Consider the following 23209-nt stretch of genomic DNA (forward strand, 5'->3'; position numbering starts at 1 on the left):
TATTAAAAATGTGATTTTTAATAATATAAGTACAAAATTTTATTTCTTTATACAACTGTAATGGGATTTGGATCAAACTGCTAGAATTTATTTAAAAAACAAAATAAAACAATGATATAAAAACTGCAAGAAGGTCTGAATCCAAAGTTTTTCCTCTAATAGTACCAAATACCACAAGATACAGATTATTATACAAATGTGTACAAACCTTAAATACAAATACAATAGGGTTTGATTTTAAAGGAAAACAAACAAAAAGCAGGTCCTCGTCGGGATTTCATTAATGTGTACAAATGACAATGGTAGGACTGACTTCCTTCTGTACTAATCCATGTCTTCAAGGCCCCTCCTTGATGCCTGTGTCAAACAGGAAACTTCCATGGGTACAGATGAGGGGTGGTACAGGTTCTAACACGAAATCAGACCAAGATTTCTGCTCTTCTTGGTTTTGGTTCCCAAACATTCCTGTTTCTTTCTGTTTCCCCAATTAAATCTCAAACTGCTCTGAGCTGAGAAAGGCATTCATTCAGCAGTCAGAATACATTTAAGAAACACAGCCCCGTGATCACACTGGTGGGAAGCGGGAAGGAATTAAACAGGAGGCAGGCTGGCCGCACTGTCCTCAGGGATCTACTTTGATGCACAGTGGTGTCTAGGCCAGGGGAAGAAGGCGGTTGGCCCAGGGCTTGGTTCAGGCAGGGCGTCTCACAGCAAATTTACAAACAAGCCTGAAGTCTTCTTCGGAACTGGGAAGCAAAAGTCTGGTTCTTTGGAAATAAGGGCGACTGGGAATGGTAGCATTCCTTTTTATTTTACTTTCTTGACATTATTGAATTATAAAGATTTAGAATCCTGACATAATGATTCCTTTTTGAGGCACGATACCTTAAAATGTAGATGATTTGGAGTTTTCAGAGGAGACCAGAGGAGGCAAGGAAAGAAGGAAGGAATGACAAATCTGTATCTTCCACACGCTGTTGCTGGTGGAGGCTTTTGTTATTAAATTATATATACAGAAATTTACAGGATAAATTAAAATCTAAGAGATTTTAAAGAGTTAAATACACATAATTAAAACACATTCACACGCGCACATAAATAAACTTACATGAGAATTGAGTACTTTTTTGCAATTCACTTATGTGTGGAATGCAGAACACTGTGTATTTGCCCACCAGGAGAGCCAAAAAGATGAACCCAAGAATCAACCGGGCAAAGTTCATCTTCCACAACACCAAGCAGCTAAGCAGCAGAAGCTGCAAGGGCTCGGTGGCTAACTAGCACTGCCCATGGAAGACACCAGCTCTCAGCTCTGCAGAGCCGATACTCTAGGTCAGCTCACCAGAGACGCAGTTCAGCTGGTGGCACTGACAGCTTTACCTCTCCAAGGTGTTTACGCTGCCAGGGCTCATGTAACTCCTTGGCCCCTACTGAGGCCGCCAATGGTACCAATGATTACAATAAATTTTGAGACATGGACACCTGTATAGCAGGAATTGGAATGAACCCCCTATTAAGTTCACCGAAGCCATTGCACTAACTGTAAGATGGGAACGATTCTGTCACTTCCCACCTAGGTCACTTCAAGTTCAAAGGCTTTGTACTTTCAGTCAACTGGCCATCTTCCCATAATCTTTCCTATTACATTTCAGACTGTAAGACAGGTAAGGCAAATGGTCAGTGATGGGTCTGGAGGTACAACTGAGTTTGGAAAAAAATTACATTTTAGCTGTCCTAAAGAGATGCCCTTGGCACCCAGAACAAGCCTCCAGCCCCCAAGTTACACTGATTTTTAAGGCAGATTTATCCACCACAGGAGAAAAGAGAATCCCAAGCCCATATTCATGCCAAGGTTTCCTCTTGGCTAAACCTTTGCCATTTCATAAAATTATTAAAAGCAAAGTAGTTACAGTCCTATGTATATATTATACATTATATATATATATATATGTATATATATATAAAAATTTAAAACCTACACCCAGAGGCCAGTGAAGGATCTGGAACAGTCATATATATATATACACGAACCAGCAATGGGTCAGTAAGTTTTCTATCCCACGATTCTTTGCTGTCACAGTCCAGGCATGATGTAAGCAATGTTGTCTAATGTGTTTGACTGCAAAACAAGGGAAAAAGGTTCAATTGAAGAGCACTTTACCTTAGTTCTTTGAGACATATTTCTTTACTCAGGGCAGAGAGATGAGAAAGAAAAAACCAGAGTTAGAGCAAAGGGGGCAGAATGTAGATGGCATCCTGCTGTCCGTTATGCCAGGAGCTTCTCTACTGACCTCCCCCATTAATCCTAGCAGCAAAGAGGTGAAGGCCCCTGCGCTCTCTCTCTGTATGGAGGAGCAGACAGGAACACAGGAGGCCTCGCAGCCCTCAAGGACAGCCACGCTCCTCTTCAAAGGACTGTTCTGGGACATGGCACGTTTTCTAGTTTCACCGAAAGCACGGCATGCATTCGACAATACAGTATCACGTTGCATGGGCCGATATATGCAGGGAGCACTACACGCCAGGAAGCCTTATGCGCTTGTGCCTGATAGAGTTCATTAAGGCAGAGTCTCTCTGGCTCCCAAGGGGTTTGGCCCAAAAAATCCAAGGAAAACTCACCAAGACTTGTTTGGGACAGCCATTCAATTCAGGTAGTTGTGTGGTCAGACACGCCAAGGGGCCAAGCGCACAGATAATGGAATCCAGAAGCACGGACAAACTGCCCGACACAGCCACCATGCCCTGAAAGGGAGGGTGGGAAAGGAGGGAACCTGTCAGTGGAATCATACTCTCGCGCTCTCTCTGCGGGCCGGCTGATTTCCTCACGGGGCTCTTTAAGTCTTAGGCAGCTCTACGAAACTCGCAGCAAAAATGGAAGGTATCTGCTTTGATAACCCTGTAAGCTGTTTAAAGAGAAAACTTCTTACAATACATTCCCAGGTCTCCTTTCTATCTTCCTAAGCCATCTTTCCCTCTATGAGACCTCGGGTTAGTCCCTTAGGACTAGTATGAAAAGGCCCAGGCTTAGGAACAGTAGAAAATGCCTTACTGACTCCAGGGAGCTGCTGGGAGGCTTTGTGGAGATCGCGTATGCAAAAGCAGTTTTCTTATGAAGTCCACAAACGCAGCTCAAATGTGCTAACTACGAGAACTCCACAGCCCTATACATTACCATTCAATGTAAACATACACATACTTCTGCATATATCTCCATATAGGTGGCTTTTGATAGCTGATATCACTTTTCTGGGTTCACTCTCAAAAAGAAGTGAATTTGGTTCATTTCAAATTTTAATATCTTGTACAATTCATATTGTCTCTATCTCTGTGACTCAAAGCCATAAGAAATGAGATTGCTTGCTGCAAATGCTGCTGCCCGGCTCTCGTATAATCTGCTTCCACCAGGAGCAGTGTGCGAATGCATCACCTAGGGAGGCAGCGGAGCGCGTGGTGCAGAGAACGAGCTCCGGGTTCTCTGCCGGGTCCAGAACCCGACTCTCCCACTCACTGTTTTTCTACTGGGCCAGCTGCTTACTATGCTGTGCCTGTCAAACAGAGCACTAATAGCATATGTGGCACGTAGGGGATTAAGTGAGATAATAGATATAAAGTGCAGTCATGCGTCACCTAACAGCGGGGATATGCTCTGAGAAATTCGTTGTTAGGCCCTTTCAGCGTTGTGCGAATATCAGGGTGTATTTACACGAATCTCGATGGTGTAGCCTACCACACACCTAGGCTAAATGGTACAAGCCTATGGGACCACAGTTGTACATGCAGTCTGCTGTTGACCAAAATGTCATTACACAGTGCATGACTGTACTCGGGATGGTGCCTGGTACATGGTAAGTGCTCACAAAGCATCAGTAATTGTTACCCTTATCGCCAGCATCTGCATCTCCGAAACTGCATTTCCGGCTGCCTGCTAGGTCTCTCCCTTTGGCCGTTTCTCAATCTCAACACGCTGGAATGAGAAATACCCTCCCCCTCCTCCTAGTGCTCCTTTCTCTGCTAAAGTCACCACCATTCCCACAACTGCCCAGTCTCCAGGCCTTGCCATGGTTGACTCCTCCTCCCCTCATCCTCCTCGTCCAATGTCTGCCCCTGTTCCCTTTCAAGGGAAGCAGTACGTCTAGGGCTTAAGAGCATGGACCTTGAGCTCACACCACCACATTCAAGCCTCTGTTTCGGCACTTAGGGGCTGAACCCCAGAGCAAATTACTTAACCTCTCTAAGTCTGTTTTTCCTTCTATAAAACAGAGGGAACAAAAACTCTGCCTTACAAAGGCTGCAGTGTGAATTAAATGAAATCCGTATGAAGCACTCTGAACCAAAGCTGCTTGAGTAAGCATTGAATGAAAGTTAGCAATTAGTGATGTCATTTCATTGCTTTTGCCCTACAGTTAATAATAGCTAATATTTTATGTCTCACTCTCCTAATGGATTACAAAAACTTGAAGGCAGGAACTATGTTCTATTCCTTGTGTGTCTGGTTTTTTTTTTTTTTTTTTGGTGAGGAAGATTGGCCGTGAGCTAACATCTGTTGTCAACCTTCCTCTTTTTGCTTGAGGAAGACTGTCACTGAGCTAACATCTGTGCCAATCTTCCTCTATTTTGTATGTGGGTCGCCACCAGAACGTGGCTTGAGGAGCAGTGTGTAGGTCTATGCCTGGGATCCAAACCCGCAAACCCCGGGCCACTGATGCAGAGTGTGCAGACTTAACCACTATGCCACTGGGCCAGCCCATCTGTTCCTTTTTATATCCTCCCAGTAACTACTGGTGGAGCCCTCAATAAACATCCGTTGAATTAATTCAAATCTTTGTCATATCTAGACTATTGTTATAACTTCTTCCCAATTCTGGTCTCTTTTCACTCCCAATCTAAAATAGAAGCTATTCTCAGAGAAAACCAAATGAGCCTTCTGATCACATCCCTCCCTACTCAAAAAACCCCTGCAGTTCCTGAGCAGCAAAGCACAGCAGGACACTTCAGAACGCCCAGGAAGGTGCCCTGTGACTTGGGCTACAGCTTTAACATTCAGCTTGCCTCTGCCTTATGCACTGGATGTGCCAGTGTTTCATCACATTAGCAGTAAAACCCCAGTTCAAATAAAACTGAACCCCAGAACCCCAATATATAAAAGAGGTAAAAGATCTGGTTCAAGTGGGCATGGGGTCTAGAGCCCCGCCAAGTCTCCTTCCCCCTCTCTGCAGCAGACCCCCGAGGAGAAAGAGATGTAGCTGGTTCCTTCGTTTGGAACGTCTCTCCAACATCTCCACGAGACAGTCCTCCCGACCCTTTCCGGTCCAGCTGGAATACCACCTTCCTTTCACACAGCTCCTCCCAACTCCCCCTGGCTCTCTGTTCTCTCATGCTATTCTACCTGCTTCACCTCGCACGGGACAGCAGCATGAGAACAGGGCGAGAAGTGAGGCAAGCTGGGCTCTGTCACAAACAGTTGTGTAAACCTCCAACAGTCAGTGAATTTCATGAGGCTTCAGGTATTCAATCTTTCAATGCGTGAATTGTATAAATCAAAGTTCCTTAAAGTAGAAAATGTGATTTCAGGTGGCATATAGGTGAACACCAATTATTTTGATATACATCCATTTTGATGTATATTAGAAAAAAGTTAGAATATCCCAAGTGATATCGAGGATATCATTGGATAGATTCATTGAAATAAAAATATTAAGTAAATAATAGTGTAAGTCGTAGGTGGAAGTTGCGAAAGTGTGAGGATACATGCAAATGACTTAAGGCTGGGGAAAAGCGGAGAGGAGGGGGAATGAGGAATGACTGCTAATGAGTATGGGGTTTCTTTCGGGGGAGATGAAGGTGTTCTGGAATTAGCAGTAATGGGTCCACAAGTCTGCGAATATACTAAACCCCACTAAATTCCACATTTTAAAAGGGTGAGCTTTATGGCATGTGTATAACATCTCAAAAAGACTGTTACATAAACAAAAAACTGGACTAGAGATCCTGCAAAATTCTTCCCCTTTTCTGGTCACTACATCTGTGTAACTCTCTCACAGCAACTGCTCAAAGGAACTGGCTTGTTTTAATTTGCTAATTATGTATTTATTCTATCTTTCCAATTAGACTGTAAGTTTCTTGATGTCAGGAAATCATCAGGGAGCTCCTCAGATTTTCTGCTCCCCCAAGTTTTTGGAATAATGCCTAGATACTCAACAATATTTGCTAAAGGAAATGGAAATAGGGAAAATCTGGAATATGCAAGATGAGAACATTTTTAATTCTTTCTAGGAAATATAAGAATGTCTAAATATGAAAAATAAATAAAGATTCCAGAATATTTTATTCTGGAAATATCTATATCCATTCAAATAGCTGAGCCTACATAAAAGTACTCTAGCTGTTTTGACACCTGCTAAATTTTTAGAAACTAGCCAAACTAGCCAAAGAACTCAGATATAGCTTCAGCTCTTGTGGCCTTTGGCATTTTACTTGTTGAATAATAATTCAACTCCCACATAGAAGCAAGTGGATAGTTCTATATTTCTACAGTGATTTCTTAGCTTAAAAATGGCTTTAGTAGCTCAGACTGACTTTTTTGCTGAAATGTCCTATCAGGACCCAGTGGAAAACTAAAATACTATACCACTGAGTTAGCCAAGGGGATAATATGATTAGAAATTGAATATGGTAACAGAAATGGAACATGACAGCCTTGCAGGTTAAGTGGTTTTGAAATTGAAGCTTAAAAGGACAAAGATCTCCCCAGGGCACAGAGCACTGTGAAATTCAAGTGCTGAATAATGAGGGGCTGGAGAACCTCCATTTCCCTTTTTTGCTACCTATTTTCAAAAAAGTAGGAGGACCCCACACAGTGTAATCTGTCTATTCAAAACCTTACTGGAAATGCACAAAAAAATTCAAACTCTCTTACAAGCATGAGTGATCAAAACTTTCATGGGATCTGTACTCATTTTTTCCATTGCATTTTCTCTCTCTCTTTTTCTTTTTGGGTGAGAAAGATTAACCCTGAGCTAACATCTGTTGCCAATCCTCCCCTTTTTCCTGAGGAAGATTGGCCGTGAACTAACATCCGTGCCCATCTTCCTCTATTTTATACGTGGGACGCCTGCCACAGCGTGGCTTGATGAGCAGTGCGTGCATCTGCGCCTGGGATCCGAACCTGCAAGCCCAGAGCCACTGAAGTGGAGCGTGTGAACTTAACTGCTATGCCACCAGGCTGGCCCCTCCATTGCATTTTTAAAAAAATAAAAATAAGTAACAGGGTCATATGTCAATTATATCTCAATAAAACTGGGGGAAAAAAGTTATAAGGTATTCTAATTTCTTTTTGTGCAGTTGTTTCAACAGGATGGTATTAATGTAAACTTTGAGAGCTAGTAGACAGATTCCAAATTTCTGAATGCTTCTATTACCACATGTGTCCTTTATCACTGCGTCCTGAACACCTGGCATAATCTAGCATACAGTAGCTGCTCAATGAATATATGTGGGATGAGTGAACAGAGTCAAACGCTATCAGCAACTGGAGTCATGGTGCTGACAGTTGTGTTCACCTCAGTTTCCTGCAGGCGGTGTCCAATGAGGCTTAGCGACTCTCCCAACAGCTGCAGATGAGCAGCAACATCAATGGGCTCTGTCTCAGGCGATTTGGCTGGCGAGGCTGGTAACAGCATGGTGGTGGGCGGGGACTTCTTTTGGGGTGACAGTACTCCTGCAGAGGAAGCTGTGAACAGAGACAAAATAGAGAGATAAAGCTTGCTTATGGCCTTGAACACCACAAAACTGTCCTTCCTGAGTTTCCTTTAATGAGCTATACCAGGGATTAGCAAATCTATGGACTGTGGGCCAAATGTGACCTGTTTTTATATGGCCTGCGAGCTAAGAATAGTTTTACATCTTTAAATGGTTGTAGAAGAAACAAGGAAGAATATATGACAGAAAATGCACATGGCCTGCAAGGCCTAGGTATTTACTCTCCGGCCATTTACAGAAAAATTTTGCTAACTTCTGATTTATGTTTTCCAGATTTTTTTTGCAACCTATAATATTCAGTAGTAATAGTTGGATATCGATCTGCTCCTAACATAGGCTGCTCTCCCAGTTTCCTAGCAAGGAAGCAAAAATGAACAGTGCTCTAGGGGAAAGAATCCAAAGCAGGAGAGGGATGTGCTCATCACCTTTCACTTTCACGGCCCCTTCTGAGCTGGAGGCTTTTCTCTTCACTGTGGTAGCTTCTGCTTTGTTCTGTTTGTGTTGCAGATACTGAGCTTTCTGCTTCCAAATCTGCAATCAGATCAGAGCAAAATAAAATAAAATAAAAAGGCCACAAAAGGGAAAGCAGTCACGAAGAGGAGAATGAAGAAAGGGCACCGTGGAGGGGCAGGCAGAGGGCTAATGTAACTTTCAAGCTGAGGGTCAGTGAACAGGCCTCAGACGGGGGTTACAGCCGGATCTCAGTGAGGCCCACAAACATTCCGCAGTGCTAATGGTCAGACCTCAGCACTGATTTGTAGATCACTCTACGGTTGAAATGTAAAATCATGGAGTAAACACCTGGCTCAGTATAATGTCCATGCGGTTTAAATATTTATTCTAATGTGCTGGTGGGCAATACCAATAGCAGGATAACACTGACACAGAAAACAGAAACTAAAGATAATCTACCTGAGTGGAAAATATTTTAGTTATTTCACCCAGAAGAGCTGTGCCTTAAAGCAAGATGGTAATTCTAATTCCTAGACCACATTCACACCACCCAACTGGAAAGCGACTATAAGTGATTCAGACATGACTATTTATCATTGTCTTCTTAGCTTCCTGACAGTAGGGTACACTCCTTGGTAGTGGTTGATGAGGATGCTGACCTGGAACCTGGTTACCTAGTACACGTAGTCTCATGTTTTTATTATTTGCAGTAACTACGAAGTGGATGACTTCCATCAGTTCACAGACCAAGGCTGATGAGGAGGTGTTTGCAGCAAAGGGCTCTGACTTCAGATTCTCCGTTAACACTTTAATCACCGCCCAAGTTAGGTCATCTTGGCTCAAATGTAATGTTGTTGCAAAAAAACTAGATGAGGTTAGAAACACAGCCTCTTGCAGCTAAATCCTCATCTAGAGTAAACTGACACCAACCAGTGTTAACGCCCTCTGTTAAACCACTTCCCACTGATTTGTAATTTTTTTCCACTGTTTTCAGTGTTTGCCTGGGTGGTCTATAGGAAAACTGCACATTTTATAAGCAATGAAAAATGTGTTTGTAAGAAAGTATACTTACTAGTTTGTCCTTTTCTGGCAATTGCTTCCACACCTCAGCCAGTTTTTTACTAAGTTCCCCAAAATCTGGCATAAAAAGAGTAAAAAATCCAATACAGTAAAGGTTTAACTATCAACAAAACAGAAGATTGATGAGAGCAAAAACTGGAAAAACGGTTTTGAAAATCAGATTTAGATAGCACAAGGTTCTTCCAGAAAACCAAGCCCCATCACTCTTCCGGGTTCTTCTGTAGGGGAGGGGCTGTTCTGGTGGTCAGGGGACAGGCGCCAATTCTCACACATCTACTCGCCAGGGATTTCTTGCTTCAGCATCATTCTGCTGTCTTTGAATTTGGTCCCACGATAGGGCTCATCAACTCAGGTTAAAGACAATACGTTACGGAAAGTTTGATGAAAGTTGTTAGATTTTTACCGAATTTCTGAGACCTCAGAACCAAAGACAGATTTCTCTAGTGCAACTCAGAAGCTGCTCCCCAGAGTGTAACGCTGCCCTCCCATTTGTAAAGCAAGGACAGGCTTTACAGAGCACGCCCATGTCTTCTGTGGTACTTCCCGTGTGCCTCACACCTGCCGCGAGGAGAAGTTCAGGAAGCTGTTCTCCACCTCAGGAAAGGCGGTCTGCAGAGTTCAGTGCTTGTCCAAGGTCTGTGGACCCTCACTGACGTCTCAGATAGAGACAAATATGAACACAAGTCATCTCACTATAGCTCCACACCCAGGCGCAGTTTAAGGAAAAGGTCCACTATAGGATCTTGAAAATAAACAGCCGCATATTTATGTACTGTGCTTTGTAATATGTACTTTTACTGTTTCCCACTTTACCAATTTAAGAGATATAAATAAAAAGCATATCTCTTTTATGGATGGGGTGAACTAAGACAAAATCTAAAGTGATTTGAAAAAGCAAGGAAAGAAATTAGGTTTGTGTTCCTTTAATACTACGGGAAGAAGTTGCCTGCTGACTGGATTAACTGCACTGCTTCAGAGATACAAGCAGAAAGTAAAAACACTAAAGATCAGAAATGTTCTTACCGATACCCGGATGGTCAGCCACAATGGTCACACGATACTCTTTACAGAACACCTGGTAGGCCGACATGTTCTTCTTTTTTGGCTAGTGCCACATAAAAATAGAACAGGGTAAGACTTAATTAGAACACAAGTTGAGTAACCCTGAACCTATGGTAAGAAAATAGAAAAGGCTTCTATACTTTTTCATCAAGGAGAGAGTTCTAAACTACTAACCAGTTTCCCTAAACAGGATAATTAATTTTTAATCCATTGTACTTATCACTCAGAGATGTATATTTTATCAGTTTTACTTTTAGAACGTAAAATCCACATGCTCAATTATGTTTATATGTTTCAGGGTGTTCCAGCTACATGATAATTATTTGTAAAACTCTTCATTTTTCCTACATACAATCCCATGTTATATATTCTTTCAGAACAAGGTGATAAGAAAATCTTAACCTCTCCTGGGATGTCATTTTCCTCATCTTTGAAGAGAACCACATAACTTCCCTTTAAACTTGGGGCAGAAAGCCAGAGTCAAATCTATGTTCTTTTTGTTCCTCTGGTTTTGATTTCTAATCTTCTAATTTCCCTGATCCTGCTTTTACTGTCACTTGTAGCTTATCATTATTTTATTATTCCCAATCTCGTGGTCCAAGGTGAGAAGTAAATAAATAACTGAAGACAATTCTTTGGTAGTCAGCGTGAGGTGAACCTCTTCCACTCCAACAAACTGCTGTGTACTACTTGAAGCACGTTATTCTTCACTGTGTTATAACAATTCTAAAAGCAATGCACGATTTTTGAGAAGCAAAATCAAATATGCTTTTAAAGCCAGTTCAATGAGGGATATAAAAACCAAAAGACTATTACTATGCATTCCACATTGCAACTATCCATAGACTGGGGAAAAATTTAAGTATGTCTACCTGAAAAGATGCATTAGCTATAGCATCCGTCCAAACTTCTCATTTTGAGGATGGGGAAAAGGAAACTCAGAACAGTGACTTGCTTGGGTCCGACAACTAAGCGAGTTCTAACACCAGAATGACTACAACCCAGGCCTGACTTCCAGGGGCATGTGTTATGGGCCAAAGAAGTAAAATATGTTGCTTCCTTACAGAAAAAGTTACTATTTAAAAAGAAAAGATTATCCCTTTATAATCTTTTTCCAATAAACTGAGAAGTTTTCAGTATGGCTTTCCTTTAAAACATCCTCTGTAAGTGTCACAATATGAATGATCAGCTCTCCATCCCCTCCAAGACAGTCCTTTCTGCCCCACGGTAATTTAATGACAGAAATGTCTGGGGCTCCAAAAGCTACTGGGAACTTCTGTTTGCTTCAAGAGTCAGATTTTATGACCAAAAACAACCCAACAAACAACACAGTTGTGTCTCAAGACGTCAGAGCTGCATCTCATTTTAAACTAAGCCTGATCAAACACTTCGTTCACCTGACAGTTCTTAATATAGCTTTCATAAAATAACTACTCTCACAGGCCAAAGACTGGCTGAGACTCATGGCAATAACAAAGCTTGTTTAGAATTCCTTTTGCAATTTTGAGGAATGGAAACATTCCTGGAACACCTTCCAAAGGAACTGCTTTGAATGAGAGAGCTCTTCTTCAGATATAAAAATTGCAGTATGTTTGTTATAAATTTAGCTTCAAAATTTTAAACTAATCTTTTAAAACAGCTTATCCATAGGCCTGACATTTACTAGAGTATATGGTGAAAGAACAATTTGTGGAAGTCTGTGCAGAGCCAAATCTTTCTCAAGTATAGAATCAATCTCACCGCTAAATATCGAGAACATTAGAAAGACTGTGTGCTTGAGGGATTTCCCAGCTCCTTTGGCCATATTATAAAACGTACAAGGAGTCTGAACAACGTTTTCTCAAACATGAGATAATACTGTAAAAGGTTAATGCACCCTATTCCACGAGGCTATCTATAGCTGTCACACCAAATCAAAACTGCCTTTATGAAATGAATCACAGCTCTTGGCCAATATACCAGATCCAAATCCACACACTGAAGCAAGGGGTTCCTCTTATAAAGGACTTTATTCATGCTTGTAGAAAATAAACTAGCAATCATGGAGTACATGGAGCAGGCATAGCGAGTAGCTAAGAGAATGCGCTCAAAGCCCAGATCTTATGCTAAGGTAATTATGCAGCACAAAATAGTGGAAAGCATACAAAATTTAAAGCTTAAAGACCCATCATCTTTTCCCAGCTTCATCTTATACTAATTATTTGATCCTGAATAAAACATGTGAGAAGTGGATAGCTCTTCTGATATGTGATATTAAAAGTATTTCAATGGCAAAGAAGGAGAAGCAGAGAATAAAAATGAAAGGTTTCAAAGGCAACACAAAAAAGTAACCTATCAAAGCACTCTGCCATTTATTTATTAATAAATATTTATTAGAGTGTCCACTTCAAGCCAGACATTGGGACACAGCCAAAATCAGTCAGTCTGACAGACAGGACAGAGTAATACGTCATCACAATGAAATGTGCTGATACTATAGGCAAAGTATTGGACGCCACAAGAAGCCGTAATAGGAGCACCTCACCTAATTAGAGTCAGAGAAAGGCTCTGGAGGAAGTGACATTCAATCCAGACCTGAAAGCTGGGCAGAATTAGCCAGATGAAGAGTGGTCAGGAGTGTTCTTGGCAGAGGAAACAACACGTGGTAACACTCATCAAAGAGAGGGGAGAGATCATGTTAGAGAAGCAGGCAGAGCTCAGACTGACGCTTCGTAACCTCTAATAACCAGCATGGACCCTACGGGAAAGAAGTGATTCAAGTACTCTAAGCAGGATGTTACACGGTCAGGTTCCCTTTGGGACTGTGGAGAAGGGACTGGTGAAGAAGACCAATCAGGGGCCACAGCAGTGCAGGCACGGATGAGGACGGCCAACAGCCATGACGGGGGGGGGCTGGAGAGAAGCAAATAAATGGGAAAGGAGGGGAAGTGACAGCATTTAACAGAGAAAGTGTGACAAAATGGAAAGAGCCTACCTGGGCTTAGGAGGCCAACAGATCTAGGTGAGAATCCTGACCATACCATTTACTAGTTACACGATTAATTCATTTCCGAGCTCTAGTTTCCCTGTAACACTTGGATAACACCATTTTACTCAAAGGTGGGAATTAATCCAACAGTGTTCAGCATTTCAGTAGGTACTCAATAATAATATTTCTGTGGTGGGCAGAATTCCAAGACAGCTTCCAAGATTTCTGGCCCCTGGTTTACAAGCCCTTTCTAATTCCCTCCCCTTGAGTGTGAATACGATGGGCTAGAACTCCCATGAGTAGGCTATGCTATGTGGCAAAACGGATTTTGCAGATGTAATTAAGGTCCCCAGTGAGTTGAATCTGAGTTAATCAAAAAGGAGACTACCCTGAATAGGCCTGGCCTTATCAGGTGAGCCCTTAAAAGAGACAAGATGCAACAGCAGACACTCTCCTCCTGACCTTGAACTTGAAGAAAACAAGTTGCCAGGAACTCTACAACGGCAAGGAACTGAATGCTGCCACCAACCTGGAAGAAGACCTCTGGCCTCAGACGAGAACCCGGGAGAGGACCTCTGGCCTCAGACGAGAACCCGGGAGAGGGCCTCTGGCCTCAGACGAGAACCCGGGAGAGGACCTCTGGCCTCAGAGGAGAACCCAGGAGAGGGCCTCTGGCCTCAGACGAGAACCCGGCAGAGGACCTCTGGCCTCAGATGAGAACCGGGCAGAGGACCTCTGGCCTCAGATGAGAACCCAGGAGAGGGCCTCTGGCGAAGGCCATGATTCAGTCGTGCGAGAGCCTGAGCAGAAACCCACTGAGCCTACCTGGACTTCTATCTCCAGAACTGCGAGATAAATGGGTGTTGCTTTAAACTGCTAAATTTGTGATAACTGGTTATGCTACAATAGAAAACTACTATGAGTTCTTTTCTATTCCCTCTGTTTTCTTCAAAATAGAAGTTGTGGTATCTGGGGCTGGCCCCATGGCTGATTGGTTGGGTTCGTGCACTCCGCTTTGGGGTCCCAGGGTTTGCCGGTTTGGATCCTGAATGTGGACATGGCACTGCTCATCAGGCCACGCTGTGACAGCGTCCCACATGCCACAACTAGAAGGACCCACAACTAAAATATACAACTATGTACTGGGGGGCTTTGGGGAGGAAACAAAAAAAAGAGGAAGATTGGCAACAGATGTTAGCTCAGGGCCAATCTTCTTCACCAAAAAATAAAACTTAAAAAAAAAAGAAGTTGTGGTACTCAAAAAGCCAATACAAGCTTTTTTTAGAATAGAAATTTTCGTGAAGGAGGAAAGGGTGAAATCATTTGACCTAAACCAGACAAGGAAAACAGCAGCATGGTCTGTACTTGAGCATTTCATTTAAATAGGAAAGGTCCTATACTATTCTTCCGGTGCAGCCAGTCCTGTGTAGAGGTGTCACAGGGAGCTCTGGGTGCAGCATCTCCTTTATCAATTTAGTAGCAGCCTCACATCCCACAATGCTTAGGTGTTCCAACCAAGCCGCCCTCCTTTCAAATCTCCTTTATTTGGCCAAGATGCAATGGAGTGGCACCACACACACACCAGTTTACTTAAGTTCTATGTTCGGCCATTTGAGTGACGGGGCGAGAGAGAAAATGAGTGCGTGCGCGAGAGCGAGCACACACGATGGATTGATTATTCTGGGTGATCCCACTTTAAGAATCTATTCCTCGGGGGGCTGGCCCTGTGGCCGAGTGGTTAGGTTCGCGAGCTCCGCTGCAGGCGACCCAGTGTTTCGTTGGTTTGAATCCTGGGCATGGACGTGGCACTGCTCATTAGACCACGCTGAGGCAGCGTCCCACATGCCACAACCAGAAGGACCCACAACGAAGAATATAGAACTATGTACCGGGGGGCTTTGGGGAGAAAAAGGAAAAATAAAATCTCAAAAAAAAAAAAAGAATCTATTCCTCGGAGCAAGTGCGACAGAGAGCATAAATCTGTTTTCTCCAGACAGTTCCTGTATGTCTCTCTCAGTGTGTGCAACTCACTACCCAAGTGTGAGGCCAATGTTTGTTGCTAACATAATTAAAAATAATAAAATCGTGGCTCATGAACATATTCCAATGACTTCATCTGGTGTCGAAGAGAGAAAAATCTAGCTGCATTGTGCTGATGTTCTGTTGGACTCAGAATCTGTCAGCCTTCACCATGGAGCCTTCCTAAGGAATTTTCAAGGGAAACTCTGACTACTTAGAGTTTTCACCCATGTGCTGACCTTAGAACCTAACCATTGTGCAAGATGCAACTCCAGTCTTGTGGACCTAAAGTTTGAAATTCAAAGTTAAGGGTTAAATTTTTTCCAGGGCTGGACAACTAATCTTTGACAAAGGAGCTGAGGGCCTACAATGGAGAAAAGAAAGTCTCTTCAACAAATGGTGCTGGGAAAACTGGAAAGCCACATGTAAAAGAATGAAAATTGACCATTCTTTTTCACCATTCACAAAAATAAACTCAAAATGGATCAAAGACCTAAAGATTAGACCTGAAATAATAAGTCTTCTAGAAGAGAATATAGGCAGTATGCTCTTTGACATCAGTATCAAAAGGATGTTTTCAGACACCATAACCCCTCAGATGAGGGAAACAATAGAAAGAATAAACAAATGGGACTTCATCAGACTAAAGAGCTTCTTCAAGGCAAGGGAAAACAGGATTGAAACAAAAAAACAACCCACTAGTTGGGAAAAAATATTTACAAGTTATTTATCCGACAAAGGGTTAATCTCCATAATATATAAAGAACTCACACAGCTCAACAACAAAAAATCAAACAACCTGATCAAAAAATGGGCAGGGGACATGAACAGACATTTCTCCAAAGAAGACATACGGATGGCCAATAGACACATGAAAAGATGCTCATCATCACTAATCACCAGGGAAATGCAAATCAAAACTACACTAAGATAGCACCTTACACCTGTTAGAATGGCAAAAATAACCAAAACAAAAAGTGACGAATGTTGGAGAGGTTGTGGAGAAAAAAGAACCCTCATACACTGTTGGTGGGAATGCAAACTGGTGCAGTCACTCTGGAAAACAGTATGGAGATTTCTCAAAAAATTAAAAATAGAAATATCTTACGACCCAGCCATCCCACTACTGGGTATCTATCCAAAGAACTTGAAATCAGCAATTCCAAAAGTCCCGTGCACCCCTATGTTCATCGCAGCATTATTTACAATAGCCAAGACGTGGAAGCAACCTAAATGCCCATCAACTGATGATTGGACAAAGAAGATATGGTGTATATATATACAATGGAATACTACTCAGCCATAAAAAAGATAAAATCGTCCCATTCACAACAACATGGATGGACCTTGAAGGTATTATGTTAAGTGAAATAAGCCAGATATTTCTCTGTATGACTCCACTCATAGGTGGAAATTAAACATAGAGACAAAGAGAACTGATTGGTGGTTACCAGGGGAAAGGAGGGGTGGAGGGAGGGCACAAAGGGTGAAGTGGTGCACCTACAACATGACTAACAATAATGTACAACTGAAATTTCACAAGGTTGTAAACTATCATAATCTTAATAAAAAATAAAAATAAATAAATAAATTTTTCCAGAGCACAGACACTTCTAAATTTGTAGTTAGAAATACACAAATAGGGGCCCGCCTGGTGGCCCAGAAGTTAAGTTCGCATGTTCCACTTCTCTGCAGCCCTGGGTTCACAGGTTTAGATACTGGGTGTGGACATGGCACTGCTTGGCAAAAAGCCATGCTGTGGTAGGTATCCCACATATAAAATAGAGGAAGATGGGCAGAGATGTTAGCTCAGGGCCAGCCTTCCTCAGCAAAAAGAGGAGGATTGGCAGTAGTTAGCTCAGAGCTAATCTTCCTCAAAAAAAAAAAAAAAGAAAAAGAAATACACAAATAATGGGTGATGTCTATACAGCCAAGAATTACTTAACAACAGGGATACATTCTGAGAAATGTGTCATTAGGCGATTCTGTTGTTGTGCGAACATCGTAGAGTGTACTACACAAACCTAAATGGTATATCCTCCTATACTCCTAGGCTACATGGGACCACCATCGTATACGCGGTCCATCCTTGATGGAGACATCGTTATGTAGCACATGACTGTGTATACAAACCATTTCCATGTGATTCTAAATGCAAGGCCAGTATTTCCACTCTAGACTCTTTCTTGAAAGAAAACATACAGTATTGCAAGTGAATCACAGTGGTTACATCTGGAATAACATGGACTTCCTTTTAATAAAATGTTGATATTTTGAAAACTTGGATACTTATTAGTAGCAAGAGACTTGCAACAAGTCCACTTACTAAGTGTAACTCATAACATTGTAATTTTACAGCCAGAACCTCCTTGTAAATGTTTGATCACATATGTTACAGTTTCAAGACCTTTCAAAGAACAACTTGTTGATGCTCTTTTTTTTTTTTTTTTGGAAGATCAGCCCTGAGCTAACTGCTGCCGATCCTCCTCTTTTTGCTGAGGAAGGCTGGCCCTGATGCTCTCTATAAAGCAGTCATGCTTAAGTCTTTTGGGTCATAGAACTCTTTGAGAATCTGATGAAAAGCCCTCTTCAAGTCCATCCCTGACTCCAGTTTAAGAACATTTTTAAAAAGGTAAAACATCTGGGGGTTAAGGCAAAACAACTTATGAAGCTTAAAAATAAAACATGGCTTTCTTTTGCTGATGACAGGAACCCAATGTCTCCATTGCTATTAATATTGTGTAGGAGACAGCGTTATAAAAGCTTCACCTGCAGAAACCACTTAAACCTCCGAACAACCCTAGGAGGTAAGCTCCCTCCTTACTGCCATTTGAAAGATGAGGAAACTGAGGTCAACTCATGTACCTAGGGAGTGGCAGGGCCAGCTTCTGAACTCGGTCTGCCTTTGGAGTCCGTACTCGTGAGCACTATACCATCTGATGCTCTTCTGAGCGAACTTAACTGAGATCCCTAAATCTGCTGGCTAAAGGAAAGGGTGCCAGAGAAGTAAGGTTTTCACACCAGAGCTTTTATGTTCACTAATCTGAACGGAAATCTTTCTAAAATGTATTCTAAACTTCTGCTATCTCTTATAATACATCACTGACTATAATTTAAACATCTTCCGGTATCGTGGAAAGAGCGCGGATTCCGCAATCAGAAAAACCTGGGATCCAATTCCTGTTTTGCCACCAAGCAGGTGCATGTCCCAGGGCAGGCTACTTCACTTCTTTCAGCTTATTTCTGTGAAATGGAGATGAAAATACCTACACCTCATTGGGTTCTTCGAAAAATTCACTGATAAACTAGAGATAAAAAATTTACTGCAGTGCTTAGAACTTATTAAAAACTCTGTAAATATAGCTATTAATGACTGTAATTTGCCAGTTCCTACTCAGCTCTACTGCCCCTCCCTAGAAGGCGGGCCCTGCCTTCTCCATGGTTACTCTTAACCTCCTGGCTTCACGTCAGTCACACGGACTCCTGGTGGTTTCTGAAAATCCTAGACCCTCTCGGACCTGTGCCTTCACACGTGTTTTTCATTCCTGACTGAATGCCAACCCCTCATTTCCACTCGATAATTCCTATTTGGCCTTAAGATTTGGTTCAGATGACACCTCCCAGATGCTACACGCTCTCTGAGAGCTGACACTGTCTTATTCGTCTTTGTGTCCACAGCACCTGGCAAGTACCTGGCACAACATAAGTGCAGAATGTGCACTGAATGAATGACAGTCTCAGAACTGAGTGTGGAAAGGGCACAGTGTGCACCCATTTGCATCACCTCATCTGACTGTCACAGCACCCTTGCAGGGGAAGTAGGCTGGGTACTAGTTCGCTGTTCTAGGAAGAAAAGAAGAGGGTCACAGAGGTCACGTGCCTGTCTCCAGCCAATGTTCCTTCCCCCAGGGCCTGCGGAGTGCTCCAATGAGCTGTAGGAAACTTGCTTTAGAACATCTGCTTTTGCTCCCTAGCGACTCTGTCTTCTTTCCGGTTCTTAACTGTTTTCCAAATAAGTGCGAGAATTGCGAAGTTTGCTTCCTATAAAGGTGGTTGTTATACTAAAAACCAAAACAAAACCACAAAAACCTAGTCTCCTTGCCTAGTCTAATATGTGAAATGAGTGGTTGAAAAACCAGTTTTAAAAAGATGTTTTCAAGTCTATTTATACTTTTGAAGAACTCAGGATGAAAGCAACAGTAATTGTAACAGCAGCTGTTTCTTCAGCCATGCCCTGTGCTAAGTGTGTTACACGTATCACCCAATTTAGTCTAAATAACCCCACTTTACAAACGGGCAGAGAGGTGAGGACACAATCTCAAGAGAAGAAAGCTGGTAAGCAGCAGACGGGAACAAGAATCCAAGCCTGCTGAACTCGAGTCCAGGCTTTCAGCTACTTCATCACACTCTGCCCCTTCCACTTAAAAACAACATCTAGGGGCCGGCCCCACGGCCGAGTGGTTAAGTTTGTGTGCTCCGCTTCAGCAGCCCAGGGTTTGCTGGTTTGGATCCTGGGCGTGGAACTACACAGTGCTCATCAGGCCATGCTGGGGCAGTGTGCCACACAGAAGAACTAGAATGACCTACGACTAGGATATACAACTATGTGCTGGGGTTTTGGGGAGAAAAAGAGGAAAAAAAAGAGAAAGACTGGCAACAGATGTTAGCTCAGGGCCAATCTTCCTTACCAAAAAGCATACCTAAAAAAACAAACAAAACAAAACCCCAACAACATCTTTATGGCTCAATAGGACAAACCTCAGATACCCGCACACTATATTGGTTTCCTTTAGCCTAGAACCTTCTTTTAGCTTTGTCAAAGGTGTGTTATAACACTGGGTGATCATCTCTCAAGGTTTTAGAAAGGCATGTGGTATATGCTTGGGTTAAAGAAAGCTGTATTAAAATTTGGGCTTCATGTCTTTTCTTCTCAGCTTCTTCCTCTCTCAAAAGGGGCTCACGATACCTACCAATGAAGACCGGTATGTATGTAAAATGCCTAGGAGAGCCTGGCACGCAGTAGGCGTTCAATGGACGGTAGCTACTGTCACCACCTACTGCCATTGTCATTCAACTTCAATTTACCCGAGAGAGAATTTATGTAATCCCACCAGGAATCTATTTCTATCTCAGAATTCAGTTTATTAGAAGATCAACAACAATGCCTGAGTGTGCCCAGCACTAGGCTACCTGGCCCAGCCTTAGGTTGCTTAGAAGAGATGTGAATATTCTGGAAACATACAGATAATGGAAGGCATGCCTCTGAAGCGGCATCACAGATATTATTTTGAGTGGTAGCGAATGGGCTTTTATTGATTGAGTAAAACCAAAAGTAAGGCATGTTACCGTATCCCGCTCCTCTAATGTAAAGAGAGCTTCCACTCCAAGGGATGCTCTTTAGGGGCAGATCATCAAGATATCACCATACGATTCTCTATCCCCCCTTAGGAAGCAGGATTCAACAACAAACAAAAAAGCAAAGAAATTCAAAAAACCAAAAAAACCACTCCCAAAACAAAACTCAACACTGAAAATATTACATATTGGTCAAAATTCTCCAGGAAGAGTTCCACCCTGCTGCCTTTGCTTCTCACTCTTCCGTGACTCCACCCATGGGCTTCCATTCCTCTCCACCACACTTGAATCCTTGGCCTCTCCAGCAGGAGACCAGTCTGTTCTTGAAACTGTCCCCTCATCTCTGGGACACTGGCCCTCTCTGGTTTCTCCAACAACACAATTGCCCTCCCTCCTTCTTCAGTGCCCTGACGTCACTGTTCTACAAGATTCTGCTCTGGGCTCATTCCCTCTCATCCATTCACTTTTTTCATTTATTGCACATGAACGCCCGATTTGCAACCCGTTTCAACTATTCTACTGAATTCTAGTTCCTGCATTTCCACGACTCTCTGGAAATTCCCCCGAGATGATGATTATAAACTAACATTTACTGAATGCTCACTAATGTGCTGAGCATTGTGCAAAGCTCAAACTCCCAAACTTTCTTGGTTCATGGTGTCAACGTGGGTTTCATACAGTACTTGCTTTTTATCACAGCAATCACAGAAAAGTTAGCTTCAAAAAGATACGGCATTATTAAAAGGAACGTAACATGATTAAGATGTTGAAACTGTGAATTACTTTGAGCTAGCAGTTCATAAGGTATCTGACAGATGTCAAGTACTGCTGTTTCTCTTGAAAGTGTCGTCTATTTAGAATATCCAGTGGTGCCCGTGTGTTTGCTGTGGCACCCCAGAGGTCCCTGGCACATGGAGGCCCTGAGCACGTTTACGTTTATTACCTCATTTTACACTAACAATCCCATTGAATAGATCTATTAATGTCCCTAACTTACAGATGGAGAAGTTATGCAACTTGTCCAACATCACATAGCTTGTAAGCGGTAGAACCAGGATTTGAAGCCAAGTGGTCTGGCTCCATAGCCCACTCTTTTAACCACTTAGATATGCTGAATCTCTTGATGCTTACTTATACCTTAAAATCTTAACTTTTCTTCTTCTCCCAAACCAGCCATTCTTCTTGCTTCTCTATTTTCATTACCATCCCACAGCAGAGCACGCGAACTTAACCACTCGGCCCCGAGGCCAGCCCCTTCATTACCATCCTGGTCACAGACTCTAAAGTAGAAGGAGCGCACAGAGGCCTTCAGCACTCCACCAGCTGCCTCTCGAGTCTCTGCTTACCACTGGATGAGGGAACACCATTCCTGAAGCATTCCTTTCTTCCTCTAGGCACATGGTTAGAGAGTTCTTTTTTATACCGAAATAAAATCCAGGAAAGGCCATTTCTTACAGCTCACAGGTGAGGTTTAAAAAACAAGGTATAAAACTCAAAATGGATCAAAGACCTAAAGGTAAGACCTGAAACCATAAGGCTTCTAGAAGAAAATATAGGCAGTACACTCTTTGACATCAGTATTAAAAGGATCTTTTTGGACACCATGTCTTCTCAGACAAGGGAAACAACAGAAAGAATAAACAAATGGGACTTCATCAGACTAAAGAGCTTCTTCAAGGCAAGGGAAAACAGGATTGAAACAAAAAAACAACCCACTAATTGGGAAAAAATATTTGCAAGTCATATATCCAACCAAGGGTTAATCTCCGTAATATATAAAGAACTCACACAACTCAACAACAAAAACTCAAACCGCCCAATCAAAAAATGGGCAGGGGACATGAACAGACATTTCTCCAAAGAAAATATACGGATGGCCAATAGGCACATGAAAAGATGTTCATCATCACTGATCATCAGGGAAATGCAAATCAAAACTACACTAAGATATTACCTTACACCCATTAGAATGGCAAAAATAACCAAAACAAAAAGTAACAAATGTTGGAGAGGTTGTGGAGAAAAAGGATCCCTCATACACTGTTGGTGGGAATGCAAACTGGTGCAGCCGCTCTGGAAAATGGTATGGAGATTTCTCAAAAAATTAAAAATAGAACTACCATATGACCCAGCCATCCCACTACTGGGTATCTATCCAAAGAGCGTGAAGTCAGCAATTCCAAAAGTCCCATGTACCCCAATGTTCATTGCAGCATTATTTACAATAGCCAAGACGTGGAAGCAACCTAAGTGCCCATCAACTGATGACTGGATAAAGAAGATACGGTATATATACACAATGGAATACTACTCAGCCACAAAAAAGGATAAAATCATTCCATCCACAACAACATGGATGGACCTGGAGGGAATTATGTTAAGTGAAATAAGCCAGATAGAAAAGGACAATCTCTGTATGACTCCACTCATATGAGGAATTTAAACATGTAGACAAAGAGAACAGATTAGTGGCTACCAGGGGAAAGGGGGGGTAGGGGGTGGGCACAAAGGGTG

At 42.3% G+C, this 23209-nt stretch overlaps 1 protein-coding gene across 4 annotated transcripts in view; it reads right to left on the reverse strand.

Annotated features, from left to right (window-relative positions):
* HMGXB4 (HMG-box containing 4) overlaps positions 1-23209 on the reverse strand; it is a 34384-nt gene continuing 11175 nt past the window's right edge. For all 4 annotated transcript variants that reach the window (XM_046646541.1, XM_046646544.1, XM_046646545.1 and 1 more), the window contains 6 exons: positions 10315-10396; positions 9284-9348; positions 8184-8289; positions 7560-7729; positions 2620-2742; positions 1-2119 (listed from right to left, as the gene is read on the reverse strand). In XM_046646541.1, coding sequence (XP_046502497.1) covers positions 2075-2119; positions 2620-2742; positions 7560-7729; positions 8184-8289; positions 9284-9348; positions 10315-10396 — 591 coding nt within the window. In that variant the 3' untranslated portion in view covers positions 1-2074. The remainder of the gene's footprint in view (positions 2120-2619; positions 2743-7559; positions 7730-8183; positions 8290-9283; positions 9349-10314; positions 10397-23209) is intronic.

This window comes from Equus quagga, chromosome 19 (assembly GCF_021613505.1).
Source record: "Equus quagga isolate Etosha38 chromosome 19, UCLA_HA_Equagga_1.0, whole genome shotgun sequence".
NCBI classification, from domain to species: domain Eukaryota; kingdom Metazoa; phylum Chordata; class Mammalia; order Perissodactyla; family Equidae; genus Equus; species Equus quagga.